Genomic DNA, 25,784 nt, shown 5'->3' with positions numbered 1-25,784 from the left:
ACACAGCGTGAGAGAGACAGTAAGAAAGCCCACCAGAAAAGAAACAGCTTGCAGAAAAGATGAAAGGGAAACTTCAGATGGAAAGAAATCAAGGGACAACTCACTTGACCCATCATAGCAGTGTGACTTGACTGGCAGTAGAACTAGTAGCTTGGAATTATGCCAGGGCATCACACTGCATCACATTCTTTACCCCACTCTCATGGACACACTCATGTTATCCATGAGAATAAGGAGAATGAGAGGTCACACTGGCAGAAAACTACCTACTCACACTAGACAGGGATTGGTAAAAAGTTTCAGGATAGTAAAGGCCTCTCGAGCTTTGTGTAAGCACTGAAGACAGCACAGCTACAACAATTAGCAACAACTGAGGGTCTGATTCTCTATTTTCTGTTGCCTACCTCAATCTATTCAGACTCTTCTAGAAATTACCAGAGTATTTTTTCCTCCCCAAATCGATCAGACTTTCCTCTCAAGCAAGCCACTAGTGAGGAAAAAACAAAACATCTTTTCTTGAACTGCCTGAATGGAAAACCTACATTGTTTTTCACTGTTCTATTTTCTAGCATGCTTGGTCAAGTTTATCAATTGTTTTGTCACATCCAGGCAGCATAACCTACAACAACAAAAGGTATGGCCAACACCTGAAAAGGAGGCTGACAGCCAGCTGACTGCTCTCTAACTCAGCAATTGAGCTGAAATGTTAAGCTGTGCTGAACAAAAGTAGAAGTTGTACTCTGCCTCTTGCTTGGCCAAAAACCTCACAAAAACACAGCAGAATAGAAACAGCTGCTCTGTCTCAGCTCAGGTTAATTACTTGCAAGTTTATATCCTGAAAGTTCAGTCAAGAGAGATCCCTCTAAATATGCTTCATAGTACTGTTTCCTGGAGAAAACTACTTACAGGTGTAGAAAATTACTGTGATCTCCTAAGAACTGTGTGAAGTCACAATTACAGTAGTTATAAAATGCTTTCACCTGAAGTTTAGAGTAAATTTGGATCTATCTGTGCTTTGTAGAGTAAAATAGCTTCTCAATGATGTTGCACAGTGCACACTCCAGAAATAACGGCAGTTGTGGCTGTCCTTACACTTCAGTTCATTAAAAACTGAAACTTAGAACTGAACACAACAGGAGTTAGAAGCCCACACAAACATTTACAGAGGAAAAGCTACAAGGAAGCACTAGAAACTACTTGATGTAGCTATCTTAACTGATTGCGTGTGCAGCACTTTCTATTGAGGAAAAAGAATGATGGGGAAAAAAACCGTTTTCTGTATGGGTCACAGTTTGAAAAAGGCCCAATACTCAGTGCAGGCAACATGCATCAGACTTGTGCACATAGGTAGAAGAGCTCTAAGCCATGTACCTAGTTCCACTGGGTTTATCTACCACTGTGCGGTAGATATGCAATACTGTCCATGGATCCTTAATCTCCAAAGCTCTTTGTGCTGGAGTCCAGTAGAGCTATTTCTTTCTCCTGGTTTTGAAAGAAAAAGGAATTTAAGCCAAAGGCTTAAGTTTGTCTGACATGGAACAAAGTGGTGCTTATTGACAGAATGATGACTTGTGACTGATTGGCAAAGCCTGTGTCTCTGCCCTCCACTGACAGCATCCGTCACCCGCTGACAAAGAGGTCCCAAGCTACACATCTTTCATCTGTCTTCCTATCACCTTGAATAGCAGAAGATAGGAGTGTTGTTTTTTCCCAACTTCTAGGCAGCAGAACACATCTTTGTCTTTTAAAGGCAGACCTCACAAGAGATTTCAAGGTTTAGTTAAGAATAGATTCTTTGTAAAGGTCACAAAGAAAATTTTGCTAGTGAAAAATGCAGTTATCTGTTTTATGAACAAAATTATTAGATGAGATCATACTCTACCCGTGCTTCATGCTGTCTGCTAGCAATTAGCCTGCTGACTGCTAGACTGAGAGGTAGCTGCTTTGAGATGCCAAACAGCCTTGAATCCAGCTGCCTCAGAATCTGTCTCAACTTCTTTTTCTTTGTGGGCTCAGGCTGCTGGTTATCAGAGGCAAGAGGGATATTTGGATCTGGATATCAGTTTCTCATCTTTGCTGTATAAACCAGTATGGGGACAAATGCACACCCATCATGCTACTCAAACGTAACTGGAGCTCTACTATTACACAGGAGCAGCAACATCACCATCTTTTCTCAAAGGTACCACACCTGATACTCTACACTACTATGAGCATTAATCCAGTGAAATCTAAGACTAAACATATATTAACCTCTCCACTCCTATCCTTCTGTTTAGTTGTAACATATCTAAACACAAATGAGAGAATTCAGCAGAGAATTTTCACCATACTTACTTTTTACTTCCCCTCTTAAACGCAGCCAGAAACTCACTGCAGCATCTACAGCCGCAGAGCTGCAGCAGACATCCCTTCACCTGAACTCAATGGGAATTATAAGTTTCAGAAGCTCTGTCATTTGTTTTGAAATTAAAATATTGAAATTAAGCCATTTCCCACAAACTGTGGTGATATTGTGCAGACAGAGCACTGAAGGGTGCAATCTCCAGGTCACATACTGCCCAGCCCTAAGCCCTCAAGATGAAATGGAAAAAGACTGATGTAATTGCAATAGATACAAGTGATCCTTCCCTCCCTATTTGCCTCCCGCTCTGTAAGAGGGATACGATGAAATTAATGGCTTATGGACTGTCACTAAAGCATGGCACATACTGCAGTGTGTGGCAGAAAGAACGGAGGGGTGAGAGGAAACACCCTAATGCCTTCTCTGTATCTAGCACCCTTTGGTGTGAGTTGTACATTTACAATCTCTAATCTGATAAAGTCAGAAAAATAATAATGGAAGGCACTACCAATTTTAATGATAGTTAAATTATTTTAAGAATACCAAAAAGGACAGAGCACTGTTGTCTATCTGGAGAAAACAGTGCAAATGTAAAACAGGTAGAATGAACAGAACAAGCCCTTAAAAATAAAAAATAAAAAAAAAATAAGCTACAAAAGTAAAAGTTTGATTGAGTTGATTGATGGCTAACCTAAACTGCGAAGTACAGAAGAAAAAGTCGCACTGCATCAGAAGTTAATGCACCACCACAGTGCAATCAAACTAAAGATGTTCAGGCAAGGGACTCTATCCTACGCTTTATGTCTGAAAGAGTTACTGCAATATACTCTCAGGAAGGAGCACTTCTGAAATAGCCATGAAATCAGAAGTAGGGTTAAAAAGTCATAAGCAATCCAAAAGGGTCTTGTCCATTGGTTGGGTTCTTGGCATGAGATTTCTAGCTAAGATTAGAAACTGTGGAGCCAGGACAGTTAGTGTTAGATTAATACAGACAATGAGTTCAAAAATCTTACAATAAAGTACTCTTTTTGTCTGGCTATTAGCCTGGATTTTAATTAGTTGGTGCTAATGAATACATTTGTACCCGTCCATTCTTTATTGGCAGCATTTAGAGGAGCTGGTAAATTGGTCAGTGTGGAGTGCCAGTGTTTCACTAACACCTAGAAAATAATTAATGCTTTTCTACCTAGAGTCAACCAGCGGTCTCAGGGTTTTTTCAGTATAAATCAGAATGAAAGATGATATACTCAAAATACAGTTAGAATACTCATTAATCAACTGCTGTTAAATAATGCTGCTGTAAGACCCTAGAAGAGCTGAGAGCAGAGTTCCAGTCTCTGCAATAGCGACTGTATTTCCCAAAAGTTGCCAAAGCACCCTGTCCAATTTTCCACTGTGACTCTTTTCCATACCTGATGTTATTTAAGTTTCTCCTTTTTTTTGAAAATTCCTCCTAGGAAAACATCTATTTTTCTCAGTCTTTCCTATTCCTAACTCAGTGCAAACTGAGCAACTGAGTATGCTTGACCAAAGCAAATGCTTTCAAATCCAGTATCCTAGCAAAATAAGACCACCCCAAGCCAGGAAATATTTGGATGCTATATTTCCATACAGAAAATGGCAGGAAGAGGTTACACAAGGAAGCTAAGTTTGGCCAGATCTAAACAAGAACACATATTTGAGATGGAATTAAGGAGAAATTAGATGCCCACATCCAAAGCTGATACGTTGAAAAACTCCATTGAGCATCTACCTTCAGAGTCTCTGTAATATTACCCACTGTAATGGTATAATGTGATGGAAAACACAGCAATGACAGCAGGATAGCAGAGCTCCAGGCTGCAGCAAGTGAGGATAAGCCCAAATGCAGCAGCCATAGATGCAGAAACAAAGGGAAAAAAAGCTGCTCACCTTCAGAAGGCCATAGGCAGGGATCACCAGCAAGATACCCTCACCTCCACTGCCAACTGTTAAAAGAGGTATGGGAGAGGATGGATCCTGGCTCCATCCCTTCCACATACTCAGGTACACTGCCTGCACCTGAGCTCCCCTGGGTTGTCTCTGCCTTTCTACCAGGTGCTCAATCACTGCTTCAGGCTGTGACTTGGCATTTCCATTACACCCACAGATTCCTCAGCCTTGACAGAGTTGAGCAAGTCAGAAGCCATTTTATTCCTAAATAAGACTGAGATCTCCAAACACCTAGCTCAGCGGAGAAGCTCATTCTAATAAATGTCATAGAATGTCTTAGGTTGGAAGAGACCTTACAAATCACCTAGTTCAAACTTCCCAGCCATGGCCAGCCATCCTGCCACCAGATCTGGCTGCTCAGGAACTGGAGAGATGCTTCCCTTTTTCCAGTCACCAGAGGTTTCTCCTGTCAGCCATGACATTTCAAATATGATAGAGGGGCGCAGCAACCACATCAGCCAGTTTCTTCAGGAACCTGGGATGCTTGTCATTTGGCCCCATAGACTTGTACACAACCAGCCTCATAAGGTAATCTTAGACTTGCTCTGCTCTTACAGTGGGGGGGGGTATTTTGCCCACCTAATTCCCACCTAGGTGCATGAGAAAAGTGGGAAGACTGAATGCCAGTAAAGACTGATGCAAAGAATTTATCAAGTACCTCAACCTCCTCTATGTCTGTTGAACTCCGCATGTCCTATCACGTCACAGAAGAACTGCCAATTGACAGACAAACAGATATAGATCTCTCACACGTACACATTTTCTGCCAGAAAAGAGGAATTCCACCCCAAACTTCTAAAGAGAAGCAGAGTTTACTGTCATTGATTTTAATGGCTCCTGTTCAGCCTAGGAACCCAAGATACAATTGGATGAGAAACTTCCTCTTGCAATGTATAGGGAACCTGTTATATAATGCCCTAGAATCCAGTCCTGAGGGTCAAGACTGGAGGTGCACTAGTTTATACTGTAGCATCCAGCTCCTTCCTTAACTACCTTGATCCCGTATGGATGTTCAGCTAAGGACCAAAATTTAATCATGCCTGTAACACTCCAGCTGTTCTAGATGCTAGCCGCTTGCAGAAGGCAGCCTGATAATACCAAATTGCAAGCTAATTTTGGAGTATTAAACTTAGTGTGTTTAGGGCTCTGTGCTGCAAATTAAAAGCTTGAAAACCATCAGAAAAGAAAAAAACAAAAAAGAAGATTTTTAGTGACTTACTAATGGACAAGGAACTCATAACTGAAAAAGATTTTTCATTTAATCTAGAAAACCAAGTCTTCTGAAAAAGAAAAGCAACAGAACAAAAGCCTATCATATGAAGTCAAGCAGATAATGTGTAGTTAAAGTGATGTTTCTTTAACAATAAACTCTGGTAACCTCTGTTGTGCATTGATTGTGCTCCTCTTTCATTTTTCATTTCCACTAAATTAGAAAAATCATGCAACTAAGCTACATCCACCTCTTGTGGCCTTTTAATCAACTGCTGTTAGAGTTTGTGGACATGGAGAGAGACATCTGTAATTTGTGTCAGTCTAGCTCCCAGGACTTCCAGTGTCAGTACACCACCCTTCTTGTACCACCGACTCGAATGCTTATATACTATTAGCAAACTATCCTTGATGACATATGGACAGATTCATTTCAGAGGTAATATTAGTTTCACTAGGCCTATCTAAAAACTAGCTGACCTGGGTTCTTTGTTTGGGTTCCTATCAGTAACAAAGCAGAACTGAATGTTCTTCTCAGAGTACTGATGACAGCATCATTTCAGATGAGTACACATCTGTGGAAGCAAGCCAGTGCATGTCAGCTATGTGCCAGTCATGGAAAGAAGTCTTGTTTACCCTGGTGTATAGGCAGGCAGTGCACTGATAATTACAAACTGATCTCCAAAAGAAATATGGTACTTGTCAAAGGCACAATTTCAGTTCTGCCTTTCCTCATCAACTTGATGGGAACTCCATCATAACTGTCAGTCATGTGAATAGCAAAACCCACCAGCATCACCAGGGCTCTATCGCCATTTGTCTTCTTTAATTTACAACTGCTTCCCCCACCCCTAATCCCCTGCCCTAATCTTTACATACTGGCTTCTCAGAAAATATGAGAGATTGGACCACCTTCCAGGTGCCCTAATGTCCACTGAAATGCAAAAAAAAATAAAAAAATAAAAAAAAAATTGGACAAAATGCTGCAGGATCTAAGCCACATAGTAATCATGACCAGAGGGCAGGAGCACCTCCCCTACAAGGACAGGATGAGAGAGCTGGGGCTCTTCAGCCTGGAGAAGAGAAGGCTGTGAGGAGACCTTACATCAGCCTTCCGGTATCTGACGGGGGCCTAGAGGAAAACTGGGGAGGGACTTTCCACAAAGGCTAAGGTCTGGGACTTAAAAGCTGTTAGTTAAGTGTCCTTTCTTTCAGGTAATTTCACTGCTCCTCTGAGTAACTCACTGAGCTTGATTTATTGACAGTATAAACTTTCCTGAACTGTATGTACAACAGCTAAAGCAGTAGGACCAAGATCATCTATTAACAACTGCAACTGAATCATCATTAAGCATAATTCATAATTATTTCCTTGGGCTACTCCTAATCGCAGTGCTTCAGGATGGCTGTAGCGCTACTAATTTCTTCCTCCTACAGAAGCTGTGCTAAGGAGCAGACCATATTAGTGACAATAGGTAAGTATCACTTATATACACGTGTTCACTTCTCCATGCTTCAGAAAGTTGAATTGTGTGCACACAGTTTGAAAACATCACGTGTAAGTAGGCATATACACATGCATATCCCATCTTGTATGCAGGCACTGTGTACATAATAAAGATCTCATAAATTAATCAAGTTATTCTTGTAGAAAGCTGGAAAGAAAGAGATGAAAAGAGGCAGGGATTGTTATTGTTATCTCTATTTTTAAATACTTGGAAGGCATTCAGTTACTACAGTGGTGAGTACCATATAAGTACCTAGACAGATTCATTTGTGGCAGGAACACTAAGCGTGAGGATTTTTCCAACTCAAAGGTGACAGCTAGCTGGGGATTTAAGGGACCTCGGGGGGAGGGGGGGGGTAGAAAAAAGAAAGGGGAGAAAAATTGAAGTCAAGTCATATTTTTCGGTCCTTTAAAGAACTTTAAAAAGTTGAAGTAGTTCCTTATAGTTGTGCTGTTTTACTTTGTTATTTGTTTTTTTGGTTTTTTGGTTTTTTTGTGTGTGTGTGTTTGTGTGTGTGCGTTTTTCCCCCTGGGAACTTCTGCATATGATTTGCTTTCCTGGTACTCTTTTATCAGACAGGAAACTATTGTTTGCCTCTTAAGTGCATTTATTTTAAGAAAGAAAAAAAAACAAAAAACACAACAAACCACCAACAACAAAATGACACACCAGAAAAGCTGCATAACATCAGGCATCAACATGCACAGAGAAGCACTGCATGTGCATAACGTGGTATTCTTTGCATCTAGAGATGGACTTATTTGGAAGTCATGAGAGTAGCTGCAAACAACACACAAAATGAAAACTTCCAGGGAAGTCTGAAGACAGGACATTGGCCAGGACTACACGAGCACTGCTGGCTCTGTTCATTGCTGGAACTTTTAATAAGATGCTTTAAGATGCTTCTGACTAAACATTTTAAAATGAACGGTCCTCCTCACCAGACAAAATCCATTACTAATACGCAATATCACACCAGGTGTGTCAGATAACAGGTGAATACAAGCAGCATCTGGGCTCTCGAAACTATTATTTGAAGTTTCAGTCAGGTATATTCTCTCCTTCAAACTCCAACAGACAGCCCTCCCCAGAAACCAGATGGCCACCGTGTGTGTGCAGACACGTGGGGGTAGGTGAAGCTCCAGTATAAAAAGGTGTTCAGTTTCTCAAAAACATGTAAGCTGTTGCTTTGAAAGTTTTTGTAGTGAGAAAAGCATCAGAAGTTGCTGATAAGAAATTTTTTGGTGAACTATCCTTGTTAACGCTCTTCTAAATAAATAAGCACACTGTATTTCTCTGGAGAGATCTTAAACTTATCCCTGGCCTCAAGAAATGGAAATTCACCTAGGAGAGGAAATGAAGTTCCTGTATAATTCCCCTCTGTTCCTTTCAGCATCCTCTCTAGGGAAGATCTGTGAACAATCTGAGAGCCTTGTTATTAAAGGCTAGATCTGTCTTCAGCTGAGACATGCTGGCTGCCTGAGGAGACTGCTGGACTCCTTGATACACAGACTAGGAGGTCAAAGGAAGAGATACAGGTCAGAAGAGAACCTGGGACATATTTGGTTTGGTTCTGGCTAAACTTTTTGTTTGTGTTTCCCCAGGAAAATTCCTGAAAGTTAGTGGATATGGCTGCCTGTACTGCTTTTACCATGAAATCCATCTCAACAGCATAGCTACTCATCCAGAATTACTTGCTTTCTCCCAGGTCTCATTTGAAATGCTCTCAGCTACAGATCTCAGCACTGAGTTCACACAGGATTTTTACACCCTTGTCTGAGCCTGAGCAATCTGTACATGATAAAATACAAATTACGTAACTATGCAAAGGGTTCAAACACTTTTGTATTTAGGCTTTATGAAGGTGTTACATTATTTGATGGCTGCTCGGACATCTAGGAAAGTTACTGAAACACAGACTTTCTATTCTGAGATTTGGGGGCTGAAGTACAGCAAAAGATTCTTACTTCACACTTACCATAAAATGGTACATGGTGGAAGGGACCCTTAGTTCCAACCCCCCTGCTACATGCAGAGACACCTCCCTCTAGACCAGGTTGCTCACAGCCCCATTCAACCTGGCCTTGAGTGCTTCCAGGGAGAGGGCATCCATAACCACACTGGGAAACTTGTTCCAGTGTCTCACCACCATCACAATCAAGAATTTCTTCCTAATACCTAGTCTAAGTCTACCCTCTTCCTATTTAAAACCATTACCCCGTGCCATGTCACTTATGACAAGTCCCTCCCCAGCTTTCATGTACACGCCCCTCAGGTACTGGAAGGCCACTATAAAGTCTCCTTGGAGCCTTTTCTTCTCCAGGCTGAAGAGCCCCAGCTCTCTCAACCTGTCCTTGTAGGGGAGGTTTTCCAGTCCTCTGATCATCTTTGTAGCCCTCCTCTGGACCTGCTCCAACAGCACCATGTTCTTCTCATGTTGGGTCCTCCAGAACTGGATGCAGTACTCCAGGTGGGGTCTCACAAAAGCAGAGTAGAGGGGCAGTAATCACCTCCCTTACCCTCTTGATCATGTTTCTCTTGTAACCTGGGATATGGTTGGCCTTCTGGGATGCAAGTGCACATTGCCAGTTTATGTTGAATCTTCCACTTCCTTAATCCCCACCAGAATCAGGTGGGTTCTATGAGATAGAACAAAAATTGTTTCTGGGCATATATTGAATGAAATGGGGGAGGGAGACATTTCCTGACTAGGAGGCCCTCTTCTGTGAGGCACTGCTTTCAAGGGACAAGAGTATTTTAGCAGAATACCATAGTGAGGAAAGTTAAGATGGCAAGGCCATTTCCTCCGAACACTCAACAGAAAACCCAAGAAAATTCAGTACTACACATAGTTCCAGACTATGGTACCCTTCTCAACCTCTGATTAGTGCCGTGAAGATGAAATATCAAAGAGAGAAACCTGCTTCATCTTTTGCCTCACAAGCTATGTTCCGTGGGAAAAACAAAATGCACAAGGCATTACAGTGCTACAGCTCAATCACTATCCTTCCCTGTGAGTGAAGAATGTGACCTCTAGATCTGGGCGGACATGGCAAACCCACATTCCATGAGCATATTTAAATATTTACACAAATCAGCCTTATGTTTTCCTTTCTTTTTTGAAACCTTTCTCCACAAGTTCATTTGTAGGGCTGTTCCCAAAACCAGTATATTTTTAAATAGTCATTGGAGAATATTAGTGGAAAATTAATTTTGAGTCCTCAAACAAATATTTATATTAAAGTCTACTATAATAACAATCCTGAATTCTAGCCAGGAAATAATGCACCGCTGATCTAAGAACTCCACATGAAGATGGTTATTTACTATGAAGATGATTATTTACCCTGCTGGACCTAGCATTCTCCTCAGAATGCAGCAGGCACAGAGTGTATAATTTACCAAATTCCTTGAGCAGCTGAAGTTAGTGAATGGACAGTTGACTGCATTACAAGATGCTTAAAAAAGGAGAATTTACTAATGAGAGCTCCATCCCAACATATACAAATCTTTACAGTTAATTTTCTTTTTCTAGAAGTATTCAGATTTAAGTCAGTTTAGATGCCTCCATTTTAGATGAGTTCCTGTGCAGAACCGACCCATGATGTACACAAAAGAGATGAAGAAACCCAGAGTCTTTATCCACTTACAGTTTTCTAACTACTCAAAGCAAATATCATGAACTGTCAGGATAAATGCTTGGAAACAGAAAAGAAACAAACAAAAAAAAAATGGATTCAGTTTCTCAGTACAACTGACTATCTTCCCCTTTCTGCATAGGCTGACTCCACCATAACATGCAACTTAATTCAAAAGCATTCATTTTCTTTTTACTTAGAGCTGGGGATTTATCATGTGAAAGAAAAAAAAAGAAAAAAAAAAAAAGGATTTATTATCTTTAATACTCACATTGCTGAGTGATAGATATAATATCCTGAGATAATGATTACAAATATCAACTAAAAATCACACGCATTACGTACAGAAGAGAGAATGAGATTTATTAATAGGAAAAATGAGTATTGTAAATCTAAAGAAAATAATAGTTGGTTCTGATGTAGCTGTTATCCTGCTAAATGTGCCAGTCTGTAAAGAGTAGATTATATGATACCACCTTGCAACATTCAGTGCCCACTGAAGTTGTCATGTACTCTTACACTGACTTCACTAGCTTTTTTCAAGCCACTGATATACCATGATAGCACTCTGTAGTAGTTGTTATTCTTTAGGAAGAGATGAATCGTTACCTGCCCTTTTACAGGTCATGATCAAGACCAAACTACAACTTGTTTAAAAGGTCAGGACAGATAAATGTCATCCTGTGTGGTCACTGAGAATTTCGCTGTTAACCTTCAACATCAGTAGAACTGGCTCCAACCCAAGCGATTATTCAGTATTTATAATACAGATACATTTTCAAGAATTACTGGCTTGTTGATGTATAAAGCCAGGAGGATATAGTGGTGTATACTATACAAATACAGTGGAGGTCTGCTAATGACCAGTACTCTGGAAGTGAAAAGACACTACCACTTAGCAGTCTGCAGGAAGATACTGCTGACAAATGAAGGTCCCATCTAGGTACACTCCATTTATCAACACAACCAGTACAGTTTCTGTACAGGATTTTCTTCTCCCATTATCGCAGGCTTTGACATACACTGTCACACATCACTGCTCCACAGTTTTTCTGAAGCTGTCTTTCCCATTGCACATCCTCTTGTGCCAGTAGGGCTGCTAGGACAAGGCTGCATCAACTCAGCCTGCATTTTTTGCTTTGTAGTAAATACCTCCAGCAGAGACTTTTAACAAGACTAAGAGAGGCTGTTGCTGGAGTGACTAAATATAACTGAGTATATGGTATCGCTGCCCAGAGATCAAACAACGCACATTCATTAATAACTACCAAACCTACCACTACTATAAAAGGAGGCTTCAGATATTTAGTTTCCTTAAATGCTTTACAGCAACAGCAACCCCATACACATCTTCAAAGAGGGAAAGTACACTTGTCACAGACATTGGTTTTAGTTTCTCCAGTTTTGACTCAGCCTAGAGATGGACCCAAAAATTCACTCTCCACAAAAAACTTCAACCCACAGCAGTTTCTCCATTATGTGAATCAAAACCGTAACAAGATCTGAGCATCACTATTTGTTGTCAGGGCCAGTTCTTGGCCATTCTTCCTAGATTTGTAATCAAGAGCAAGGACAGTGACTATGCCAGTTCAATTTCTCAAACAGTTTTCATAGTACAACTCCACATTTTACACTAAAATGAAAGGCAGTTTTGTTTCTTCCCCTCCACTTCCCTTTTCCAACAAGAGGGAAAGGTTCATTTTGACAGGGAAATGATCATCTGAAGAAGTGGCTGATAAGAAAATAAATTTAAAACATGCACATTTTGCAGACGTCTGGCCAAAATAGACAGCATATTACATTTTGTAAGTAGGTTTTACAGCACACCCAGTTTCAAGAATAAATTACTTTTGCTCAAATTCTAACTACATACGGCTAATGAAGTGCAGACAGACAGACTTGTTCTGCTTCTTTGATATAGAATTCAGTCTCAGGTTGAAAGGTCTAAATCTACTTCATTCTCTTGCAAGTATGTGGATTTGGGAGAAAAAAGGGACTGTGTTCTATCTCCCCTGCTGCTGCTCTCTTTTATGTGGGTGACGGGTTCTTGGTTATAATTTCATTACAAAAATAATTTACGTTATCTAACTAAGATGAAGTAAGCATTTGCCTGTTCATATTATACATAAAACTATGCTACAACTAAGTAGAATTGAATATTTGAATTAATAACGCAACCCAGTCAAAATTTTCCTTGAGGAGAAACAGAAATTTGCCCCTAAAAAGGCTGCAGAATAAGCAAATCTAAGCTAAATTTGGCAGTAGGATGATTTTATTTGTAAAGAAATTCATAGTAAATGGGCTATCAGTTCATAACGTGCTTTAACGGCAAAGAGAAAAACATGCTTTCCATGCTGCCCGAATGGTTGGCATAATTTTGCTTGCCTTCCTTTCCTGTTAACTTCAGGATGCAAATGGCTTTGCTGTCAGGATACATTTGTTCCCACTAATTCAACACTATAACAAGCCAAAATATTTATTTCTTTTTTCCATCCTTTAATTTTTGTTTTATCATATTGGGAACATCATCCACTGATTTCATTTACTGTAGCATTATGCAAACAACTCTTATGGGAAAGTCACCTCTCGGTAATATGAAAACTAAGCAGAAAAAAAAGACTGAGTGTTTCAGGATATGTTGCAGTAGAGGGCCTCATGTTTCTGGGCAAACCAACACAAAGACCAGAATGCACATCTAAAATCACTGCTCAAATATCTCACCCCAATAAAACCCTTAACTTTTCAGAGCAGACACTTACATTCTTCTTGCTTTTCACTGGAGAAGATGAACTACCAGAACATACTTCTTTTGATTAGAGCTAGATGATCAAACAGAGCAAACAGCACTTTTTTTATTTAGTTCAATCACTTCCCTGTTTGTGAAAGTCTACAAAATGCTGTTGCCTCATATTCGGGTGAGTCTATAATTAAAGCTGATCAAAATGTTTTCCTCTGAAAAATATTGCTGATGGTAACAGGATTTTAACCGAGTGATTGTTGGTATGCAATGTGCTTCTGCCTCCTGTAGGAAATAAAACCAGTTATCAACTAAATACCAAATGTTTTTACTGAAAATTCAGTTGGTTTTCTTCTTTTATATTTAAAAGCAATAAAAACAAACTAACTAACAAAAACCATTTTCTAGATAGAATTTTTTGTACCATTTGTGGAGTAGTAATTGATTTCTGCTTGCCATCCTGTTAGAGACCAAGAAACCAACTTGCCCCTTTGAACAGTGGAGCATTCATCCAGCTATGTGGAATGCTAAAGTCAGGATATCATTTGCTGTACGGTCACTATGATCTGCCCCATTTACATCTCCTCCACACCAACTCTCAGATGAGCTCTGAGCAAGTGGCTTCTAACTTTAGTACCTCAGATATCAGCCTAAAGTTAGGTGGAATCAGACCACAAAAATTACATTTATGGACAATTCTTTGTAATTTGTTACTTTTGTACACCCTCCTCAATCATGAAGCAACTACTTATAACATTTAATCTTCTCTCTTCTGTTCTTTTCTCACATACCAAACACTATCGTGTTCTAGCCTTCTTTGCAGCTGTAATGAATTTGAACATTTGATTTACTTAGTACAAACTCAGGAGCAAATCTCTACTTAAATGCATGATTTAAATATACAAAGGACATGATCCCATGAAGCCCTTAGAGATTTTCAAAAACATGGAAAAGGTCAGAGGAAAAAAAAAAACAAAACAAGACTGATGCTGTCTGACATCTGTCATTATAGTAAATATCTATATCCATATCTATTTAATTGGCTCAGTATTCTCCATCAAGAAATACAGCTTACACTCACCGTTCTCACCAGACGTCTTATCTTTTCCATTTGTAGCTCCGGTTCCTTGTCTCTGGTAGAAGAGGGAAAGAAAAAGCAGTTAGAACAAACTTGGATTGTCCTCTTGGAACTGCTAGCAGTTACAGCAAGACTTCCCTTCAATCTCTTGGATAGTCACTCACCATCTTATGATGCTGTTTAGGAAAACTAGAAGTCTAAATAGGTACTATTTAGGTACTTGGTACTATGCATGTAACATGTATGTACACTGCTATCACCTGTTAGTATGGGCTACGCGTAGTCTGGTTAAAACAGTGCAAAGGTATGAGCTTCAATAGGACATTCCCTTGGGTGTCTGCCATACTTCCATTCATGGGATTCTTTTGACATTGGTCAGACTTTCCATTTTGTCCTCAAGCACAGATGGAACTTCCCACTTCAACTTACTTAGTCTAAAGAACACCTTCATGACACGCCATGCAAAATACTGTGAATAAATACTAAGTGACTTAAAGCAAATGCCAGTGCAGCCCAAACAGATATTCACCATAGCAAAGCTGTATTAGTGTGGTTACATTTATATAACATACTAGCTTAAGAATGGCTACTCAGTAAAAACCTCTATACTGCACCCCACAGAGGGAGCATCTCACAGGTGGAATTAAGGTGCTTAGTAAACTTGTTTGGTAAGATTTGAATTCCCTACACAAAATTATTCATACTAATATGTATTACTGAAACAGATTAAAGAATCCATCCTCTAGAGCTGTCCATGTGAAAAGGCAGGAGTATTAAGTTTACAGTGAATAAATCTGGTTGCACTCAGAGGCAACATATCTTCACGCATCAGGAAAGTTAACAACTGTAGCAGCACTGTAAACCACATGGTTTGCACTAAAATATGGATGTCCATACTCATTCTGTTATGAAGAATCATACAGGCATACTTATCCTCAGGTATTTACTGCAGAGCAGCTGATTAAAAACTCCTCTAGTTTCTGTCCTTCATCTCCCACTGTGTTTGCATTCTCAGAGTATTCATGATGTAAGTACAAAACCTTCATGTTTACTCTTAGCTCTCATTATAGAAAGCCAGAGGGAGAAAGGAAAAGTTCTTCAAACCCCTCAGGAGGGCAAAAAAAAAAAGCTACATATGGTCTATCGTGCATCCACATGCCCATGGTGAGGTTTCTCATCTTCCTCCCTGTGGCAGGCTTCAGCGCATGACTCTGCTCTGCTGCCTTTGCCTCATCTCACACTGTGAAATGAGACAGAATCCCTACAGAAAACAACACTGAGTCCATATCTACCATCCCAAGCAATGGAAGTATATTTTTGTTTCTCCCTGGAGGTTCACAGTCTGCAACAGGGAGGGAAAAAAAAAAAAAAAGCTAATAATGCTGAAAAAATCCAAAAAAAGATCCTAAAGGGCTTTTTTAAAAAAAAAAAATAAAAAAATCTGAAAGTATAAGTTCACAGCAGCCATAAGTCACCAGTTTTGCTAAAGATATTAACATTTATGCCTTTAAATTAAGCTTTATTAATACTTCAATATTTCAATTTCAATCACTATTTGAAACAAGATTTCAGTGTAAATTACCAGGACCTCCCCAAAAAAATAAAATACCATTTTCTATAAAGTAAAAATCCATTAACTGTATTACTTCCTCTAAAAATTCACTTTTAAATGCTTTTTTTTAGGTTTTCCTTCTGAGTATTTCAGACACTGCTGCCTAGCTGTTATGAAGGCTCCTCTTTCCTCCCCAGGCTATACCTGTCAGGTTTGGTCTGCTGCTGATGCAATGCTGGAATAGGGAAGCACACATTTCATGTCTCACGATTTCCCCTTTGGGAGAAGGGGAAGTACTGTTAAAGAAAATAAATGAAATCTCAGCTTCAGCCATTGAAGACTTTATTCTGTTCATGAGGTCAAAATTGTTTTATAAGTTAAAATCAGACTAAATACACAAAGCTTGTTTGGGGACCATTAGACATACAGAGAATGAAACTTGAAAGTCTCTTAAACAAGCTTCTGATAGCCCTTCCTTCTCTGCTGCATACATAATTTCATCCAAAAGCACTGTGCTGTATTCCAAATAAGACCAATGGATTTGAAAGAGAAAATCAGTTTCTTGTTAATGGGGCATTGCAATTGTTATGAAAAAAAGCCATATACAACATATTCATCCACTTGCAAAGCCTTCAGTATTTACTTCAATACAATCACTGAATCTACTTTAAAAAAAATAAACACAAAACAAAACATTTTCAAGATGCTGATATTATTAGCATTAGCCTCTTGCTTCTTTCTTCACCTTTCATGATGCTACCACAGGTTGCAAAACAAGGCTTAGGTTTCCAATGTCATTCCAAACAAAGGACTGAACGTGAGGAGGAGTATTTTGAAGAAGCAATGGATTAAAGCCCTTTTGAAGCTGGCATAACAGATACTGTCCTCAGAGCCAATGGATCAAATTAAAAATGTTGAAATAGGAAAAAAATAAAAATAAAAAAAAATAGTATTAACTTCTGGGCTTTGTTTTTAAATAAGGAATCCCCAAGTTGCTGACCATATTTTAAAAGCTTAAAGTAGTCTAATCCTTTTGCTTCCTGTAACTCATAGTCATTTTCCATCACTCAAATCTGAAGTTCCCCAGATTCTGTAAGGCAAGGACTAGGACAGAAGCACTGAATAAACTGTCCATTGGGTATCAAAGAGGAAACATCTGAGCCAAAATGAACATGAGTCCAAAACCATAATGATTATCCAGTAAAACAGGATAAACAGTTTTGTTGCCACGTTGCGTAGGAAGAAACATAGTTTATGACTGCTTGGGGCTATATTAATTTTTAACTCAGTGGTTTTGCTGAACATCAAAGGCACATCATTAAAAATGTCTCCAAAAATCAAAGTCACTCCCAATTTGTCAGAAGATGAAGGAAAAAGGGCTACCGCCAGGAACCACAGAAGAGAAGAATAGGTTTACTTTCCTGTTACCTTCTTATTGCCATACACTGTAGCCCGCTAATGTAATGTAAAAACTACAGAATTAGTCCCCAGGTGTACAAACTAAGGGCAAAAAGTGAGTTTTCAGGCAGGAGGATTTCTCAATAAGAACATTAAATTACTGCAGTGAGGTTTTCTATTCATTCTCCTAACCTACCCTGCAATCCCAAACCTAATTTTTGCTTTTTGTTCCGTTCACTTCTTGTATTCAGATTTTCAGACCCTTTCAGCTACAGTACAAAGTTGCACCTCAGGATTTAGGGACTGTATCCAAGCACTGGTTATGAAGTTTCTTGGGGCAAAGGAGTTACTTTTGAGGAGGTATGGAAAGCCCAGTATCAGGAGGTGAGACTGTCAGGGAACTCAGACAAATGGGTCAGATGATTTTATCTTTCATTTGAGTGCAGAGCCAATATGGCATAGCATGCTGTACCCCAGTGAAGCAGTGGTTGCAAATATTTAAATGTCGATTCTTTCTGCATTAAAGAAAATAAAAAGAACAAGAAAGAAATAAGAGCACTCAAGGGTAAAATTAAGAAAATAGAGACAGTGGAATGTTTCTGTAAAGTTAATATCAGAAATGGCCAGCGCGGCCTTGAATCAGAATTTTTTTAAGCAATTATTTCACTGACATATTTTGGATATCATTAGCACGCTCTGTTCTCATCGACTGGAGAACAGCAGGGAAATCTGCACAAATCCTAGGCTTTTCTTAAGCCTCATTTTGCTACCAGGTCTGCCTCTAACACAAAAGGCATCAAGTGTGTGACAAAAGGAAATACATGTTGGTACAACACAGCATAAAAAACATCTGTGTCATAGGTCAGCCAGCTGTATGCCAAGAGACACTAAAATTTGTGCTGTTATCACTTATCAGTGATATCTGTTCTCTATGCTGAATTTTCTGTTAAATGTATAAGATGCATCCAAAGTATTTCACAGGTGTTTTTCCACAGTCTTCTGCTGTAATTACCAAAAGCAGCTGCTTTAGCACCAGAATGAGAAAAAGCAGTGAAAAATATATTTTAGAAACTTAAGTTCGTAACTTTTCTTCAAATAAAAATTTTATAAGTGTTCACTTAAGGACTTCCCAAGTTTTTCAGGTACAGCCTGTAATTTTCCTGCTTTGCAGCAGAACAATCTGAAGATGCACCGAGTTGGTGCCCACTGATTTCAGGTCTAAGTATCTCCTGTTCAGTACCTCGAATCTGTGCAATCACTGTGGACTTCATCTAGGAACGAAAAAGGACACAACGTTCTAGGCTGATTTTTACTTAGTTTTGGTTGATCTCTAAAGGTACCAGAAAGGTTTAGGCTAATGAAATTAGCCAAAGCTGAGCTCACTTCGCTTACAGGTGTGGGAAGATCCCAAAGCTTATATTGTCATTACTGTGTCAGTGCTTTTTCTCTTCTTTCCCTAGGTAGAATTTCAAGGACATTACAATTGCATGCCCACTCCTCCACACTATAGGCAATCAATTAGATATAAAGATAGAAAACACACAACGCTACATCCTTCATATAGCCTCATCTTCCATGCACTTCCTGTCCAAGTGTTTACATGCAATCCCTGATTTTGAGAAAATCTTTTCCATGCTTTTTTCTATTAGGTATGAATTTGCTATTAAAAAAGAAAATCAAATATTCAATTAAATTAAAAAGAAAAACAGGTAGTGAGCACTGAGGAAACCATTTGCTGTTGCTGGTTAATCACTACATTACACAAGCATGGCACAGGAAAACAGTTCCATGATGAGGTGACATCTGGAACTGACTGAAATCAATGGGGATTGTGGAACTGCTGCTCTTTCAAAAAATCTGAGGTCAGAAACTAGATGAAGACCCAAAACTTAAGTAGAGGCAAAAAGCAAATATCTATGATCTGGAACAAGTGGATATACTCTGTAGAATTTGGAATTTCAGTGCAAGTTGGTGAAATTCTTCTTTGCTGGAGATTTCTGGGAACTGTATATCAAAATGCATGAAGATGAACAGGGAACAACAGAATGCATCTTGGCATGCGACAGGAGAGTCATGCACAAACTCTCTCACAAATTCACTCCAATTTAAAGTCTCCAACACCAGTCTGTGATATAGATTGATGTTAAACCCCAATAGTTACATAAAGAACGCTTACAGATAGAACTGAAGAGTCCCAGGGAAGCTCAAATACCACTACACAAACTTTGTTAGAAATAAACTCTCCTCATTGGTTTATTTTGCCATCTCTGCAAGTTTCTCCACATATTTTTCCCCCCACAACTGAATATTTGTGAGATAAAATCATCCTTTGAAGCCCCCATTAAAGGTAACAGCAACAGATACAGAACATCTAGCCACTACTTTGTCTGCATGTATCTGTGAGTCTGATATACCTGCAGACTTCTTGTACATCTTTGCATGAAATCACAGATGATATCTTTTGAGCGCTCAAGAGAAATGAAAAACATTTATCAATATGTACTTCAGTACAAAGCAGTTGTTTTTATGACTAGCAGTTTCTGGTAGAAATGACTTCCTGGAGACTACCGCTTTTTCCTGGCTGCTATCAACCTAGGATCTCAGTTCTTTGTGAAAGTATAGAAACCTATGTAGAACTCTCTTCATGTCCCTTTGCACAATGGGAATTTTCTATTCTCTGCCTGTCCTGCGTTGCCAGGGCAGCATAATATTGCCAGAGCAAGAGTGCCAGGATTCATCTTTCAATACCGGCTGTCAAAATTAAACATTCCCTGGCACTCTGACTATTTCTGTAATTATCTTCATGCAGTCAAGCAGTGTTGTACTTGACTAGCTATTGATTGTCCTTAATTTTAAGGATCTCCTATGGCTATTTTTATACATTAAAACCCCAGAACTGGGCCAAAATGAGCAGATGTGATTCAAATTATGGTGGAATTTGTGGACTGGTTTTCTATGACTTCCTTAGTCACTGAAGGCACACGAGCATGGACACACACACATATTGACATCCTAGTAACTAAGAAAATATTTCTCAGAAATTAACAACACAGCAGTAGATAACCAGAAATGCATTTCTTCTTAGACACTGTGAATCAATGTTTGGCTCTTGCCACCGAGGTAATCAGGACAAAATACAATCTGTTCTCCCCTCATTTGCCCAGCAGCATGCCTAGCTCCAAAAGGTAAGAAGTCATAGGTTGGTGGAATTAAGCTACTGAAACACAGCCTCTCCAGAAACATCTGCCTGTGCAATTTCCTTATATCTTCCTAAAAATTATACAACCTGAGCACTCACATCTTTGCACCTTTTAGCCATTTAAACTACATAAGTCTACATAAAATGCTTAGTTCACCCAATGGACAGAGTGCCTTAATCATGGGGGTGTTTGCAGTGTTCAGGCATTTGGCTCAGTCAGCAAGGTGCAGCTAGTTCACTATTGACTAAACAGAGCTTTTGGATTTGAAGCGAGTCCTCAGCAAGAGCACCCAGTATGCTTCCAGGGTAAAGAGGGAGGCAGCTAATGAGAAGGAGCAGAGAGAATCACTGTCTGAGATGCAGAAACCCACTTACAGTGCTGTATTTATAGATTCTAATAGCACAGAGGAGAACTATGCCCCACTTTCACCAATGCAGCACTGCAATTTATAAATCAACACACTGAAAACCTGCTGATTTTGTATTCAAATTCAATGCAGTGTTCTAAACTGAATATTTACACCAACACCAAACATGATCAACATAATTAGCACAAACAGTAGCTTGTTTAATATTTAGGTTATTATCATATTCTGAATAAAAACGTTATTAAGTAGATATTTCTCCAAAGACATTGTAATCACTTTTTTTTTTTTTCTGAGGCAGGGATTAATGGAATCTTTGAAGTTAATTTTGAAAGCATCTGCAAGTATGTATTTCCCAAATCCTGTTAATTACCGTGCCAGCCTTGAGAAGTAATCCTTCATTTTTTTTCTTTCCTGCAGGAAACAGGGCTTGATCCTGCAAGGCTTATTTACAGGAAAACTTGCATGTGAACAAGTACTTGTGTTTACTTCAGTGGTGTTAGTTGCTTGAGTGAGAGTTGGAATCTCACTGCGGCACTGTGAGATCTCTAAACTGCACGTTAAGTTCTATTAAGAACAATATAAACAGAGTAAAATTAACTATGGAATAAGCCGTCAAACACTAACTAGCAAAAGAATATACCTCAGCTCTCATTTGGACAAGGATGGTAATGCCTGTGTCCTCTAATTATACTGCAAATTGATAAATAAGAAATACCAAGGTGACCCGAGAGGAATATTTCAATTACATAAAAATAGATTGATTAAGCTGTGAAGTATAAATGAAAAATGACTGGAATTCATTGGATGGTCACTTGCTTTTTTTAATCCTATTAGTTCTTATCTACTGGTAGCATTAAATTTGGCACCACAGTTCCAGAAAAGGAAGTTTGGGACAGGAAACCAGCCTTCAGAACTCCCCGTCCCTGTGTGATCCAGTCCAGGCTGTGGATGCCCCATCACTGGATGCATTCAAGGCCAGGCTGGATGTGGCTCTGGGCAGCCTGGTCTAGTGGTTGGTGACCCTACCCATGGTCATACCCATGGCCTACCCAAGCTAGGTCTTGCAAGCCCCAAGGGCAAAGAATCCACACTCTCTCTGGGTTATCTGTTCCAGCACTGCTGCACAGCACTCCTAAGAAGAAAGATCTCCTTGCATCCCCCAATGATTTCAGCAGCTCATTTTATTCTGAATTGGCTTTCTCCTAAAAAGCTGGAACAGCAGATCTTGAGAGAAAGAATCTGGAAGCCATGGTGTTCTCAAGAGAAGTTATTTGGAATCATTACATTTTTTAAACTTCAAATATTCTAGTGCCCCGATTTGAAATATTATTTGCTAAGCAGATCCCAAAACATTTCATCAGTTGTCAGTTCAACATGGATCTGTATCTCCCTGTGATGTCGCACAAGCTCAAAGAAACCCCACACAGCCAGGTGCTACCAAAGCAGCTCAGAGACAGGGGAGGTCTAGATACATGCCAACAGCATACCTCCATTATAAGCCTTGGCCACCTGTACAGGCACAGTTAATGGCAGCTAACTGTAGCAATTGATGAGGAGCTAATCAGAGCCCTGGGGACCATAGCAAAGTGTTGAATTCAGAGGGCATCCTGGATACCCTTTAATATTAGCAGTCTTGGATGGGAAGAATGCACTAAGCCAATTAAGGGGTCAGGCTCCTTGCTCAGGCATGATATAGCTGATTATGGATGGTGTTGGTTTTCTTAAACAAATATTTACTTTATATTTGATTCCTCCAAACTCTGCTGAAATTGAGGGTAATTTAATTTGCTAAGATACAAACCCAGCTGTAATTGAGTTAGAGGCTGTCTTCAAGGGACAGCTTGGTTATTGATGGCAGAAGCCTGCACTGACAAATTGCTTCATATCTGATCATATCGACTTTATCATTATTAAAACAGACTGTGCATCTTTCCAGACTGCAGAAGTTCTGGTGTTTTTGCTATTAGCTTATTTATTTATTTCCAGTTGTACAATTCAAACAAAATTCCTCCTCACATCCTTACTTATTTCAGTGGTAAACAGATGTTACTACAGCCTGCTAGAACTGCCACCCAGCCAGGTTTTGAGACGTTATTGATTACAAAAGTTTCAAGTCACTGTACAAAGCAGCATCCTGCCTCCACCATAGGGAAAAGCCTTCTGATTTTCAAGACAACAGCATGAGGAAGCAGCATGGATGTTTATGCATCACTTTGCTCTTCAACCCCCCCAGGCAAGCAGTGTGGTCACAGACAGCAACCGCAAGCAGCCCGAGAGCCATTTACAGTTTTGACAGCAGCTTCTGTGGGGCTGTTCCAGCAGCAGGGGAAATCACTGGACTGAGAGCACACTGCAGCCTTGGCAGCGCACCCTACCCAGGGGCTGCACAAAGAGATGACGCAGACCCGTTATCTTTGGCTCTGTGCCACCAGGACATCCCTACACAGGGAACTCTGAATTGGCAGCTGAAGCTGCCTTGAAATTGGGCCGTACTTGACAGAGATTTGTCCTTTATTGTTCAGATCCGCATTGAAAGTGACCCACTGAGACTTTGGGGGAGCAGCTTTGTTTCCAGTGCTATGAAGTTCCTAACAAAGCTGCCTTGGCACTGTGTATCCAAGCAGCAGCCAAGCGATTAGAAATAAACTCCGCAGCACTAAGAAGGAAAATGTATGGGGTGATGCACAAGGTCACACTGATTGCTGAGCTTCAGGGACAGCATTCATATATGCTCACATAGAATGTAGATGGGGGGGAAAAAAAGACAGATCACAAGCTTCATCCAAGAGCTGGCTGAAAAATACGGATTTCCACAAATTAGAAGCTCTCCAGACCCTGCAGCTGCTCAGTGAAATTAATGCTACTATCAGTTTTGATGTTAATAGCAGCAGAGAAATTAGGAAAACAACTTTCAGTGTAGCTGTAGGTAGTTCCCAGCATCCCTGACCCCAAGGATAGATGCACCAGGTTCACCTGACCTAGGACTAAATATTCTTCAGTTCCTGCAGTGCTCTAGCCTTAGAACAAGTTCTCATGACACCAGAGAATCACAGATTGAACCATAGATTGGTTTGGGGTGGAGGGACCTTAAAAACAATATAGTTCCAACCTCCTTGCCATGAGCAGGGACACCTCCTACCAGCCCAGTTTGCCCAGAACCCCATCCAAACTGGCCCTGTATGACTGCAGGGATGGGACATCCATAGCTTCTCTGGACAGTCTGTTCCAGCACCTCACTACACTTACAGTAAAGAACTCCCTCCCAGTATCAAATATAAATCTCCCTTCTTTTAGTGCAAAGCCATTACACCTTGTCCTACTTCAATCCCTGGAAAAGAGACTCTCCTGGTCTTTCCTGTAGTCTTCCTTTGTGCACTGGAAGGCCACATGGTCTCTCAAGAGCCTTCTCCAGGTTGAAGAAATCCAATTCCCCTCAGACTTCTTTCATGGCCAAGGCACTCCAGCCCTCCCATCATCTCTGTGCTCTCCTCTGGACCCCTTCCAAAAGCTCCACGTCTTTCTTGTGCTGTGGACCGCAAGCCTAGAAGCAGCATTCTAGATAGGGCTCCATGAGGGCAGAGCACAGGGAGATGATTCTCTCCCTCTCCCTGCTGCCCACCTCTCTTTTGGTGCATCCCAGGATACTGCTGGATTTCTGGGCTGCAATCACACACTGCTGGCTTGCATGGCAGTTCTGCAAAACTGATCAGACACTCAAGCAAAGCTCCCTCATTGTGTTGCCTCAAATACTCCTCCACAGAACTGTTCTTTCTAATGCAAGTTCAGTCAAAATTCACATTTCTTCCACTGCACATTAGCAAGATATTGTCAGCTTATTCATACATGGTTAACAACAATCCATTACATAAAGTCATTAAAAAAAGGACCTGAATGTGTTCCTCCAGCACGTATTTGTTTTGTTAATATCCCAACAGACTTAAGTTTCATGCAGAAAGCAGATTACAACATTCACTTAGATCCAGCTGTGTGCTGTCTGACACACTGCAGTCTGATGAAAACATCTATTAATTTTCAAGGCTTATATGATACGACCACAAAAGATATTATTAGAATTTGGATTTGCAACTCATTATTTTTTTTCCCCTCCACCATTTACAAGAGTAATGCTAGATCCTCAGCTAATTGTTTCCACATATGCAGTTCCATCCCTTTAACTAGCTCCAGGGTGAAAAGGCACCAAGCTTCTATTCAAAGCAAGGAATACAAGGCAGAACACAGAACAAAATCTTCATGAGGCAAGTTGAGGGTCTCCTGCAGTCTTTCTGGAGAGACATATTTAGCTTGGCTTGGATGCTAATGCTATGCCATAGCTTGGAAAAAGAAGCTGAAGCAATAGCCAGCCAAATCTGACTGGCCAATTAAAATAGGCATGAAGTCGGCCTGCCTTAGGCATTTGGCTGACCTGCTTAAACTGCAGCACACGTGTGCTGGCACATGTAGTTTAAATGTGTGCCAAGCCAACAATGTGCTTATTCTCTCTTTAAGTGATGAGTATGCATCTGTCAGATCTGAATGAAGTAGTGATACATATGAAACAGCTATGAAGCCTCACGTCTTATTTTTCCACTACGTAATGTGCAGAAACCTGTTTGCCCAGCCACCTCCATTTGCCTAGTCTAATTTTCCTCCTCCTTCCAATCAAGTTGCTGCTTCTATTTTGCAGCAGTTCTGTATCCCTTCACCTCACATTCCACTAAAACATGTTTGGAATTTCAGGAATTGGTTTTCAGTGCTGCTCAGACTTCATTCCACAACTCTACA

The 25,784-nt window shown here is 40.0% G+C and overlaps 1 protein-coding gene across 2 annotated transcripts in view; it reads right to left on the bottom strand.

Moving 5' to 3' along the window:
• The window catches only part of PCP4 (Purkinje cell protein 4), a 52,067-nt gene that overhangs the window by 18,080 nt on the left and 8,203 nt on the right, over nt 1-25,784 (bottom strand). For both annotated transcript variants that reach the window (XM_015882850.2, XM_015882844.1), the window contains exon 2: nt 14,489-14,540. In XM_015882850.2, coding sequence (XP_015738336.1) covers nt 14,489-14,540 — 52 coding nt within the window. The remainder of the gene's footprint in view (nt 1-14,488; nt 14,541-25,784) is intronic.

Source organism: Coturnix japonica, chromosome 1, assembly GCF_001577835.2.
Source record: "Coturnix japonica isolate 7356 chromosome 1, Coturnix japonica 2.1, whole genome shotgun sequence".
Classification (NCBI taxonomy): Eukaryota; Metazoa; Chordata; class Aves; order Galliformes; family Phasianidae; genus Coturnix; species Coturnix japonica.
The sequence above is the reverse complement of the archived record's forward strand: the minus strand, read 5'-3'. Positions and strand labels throughout refer to the sequence as shown.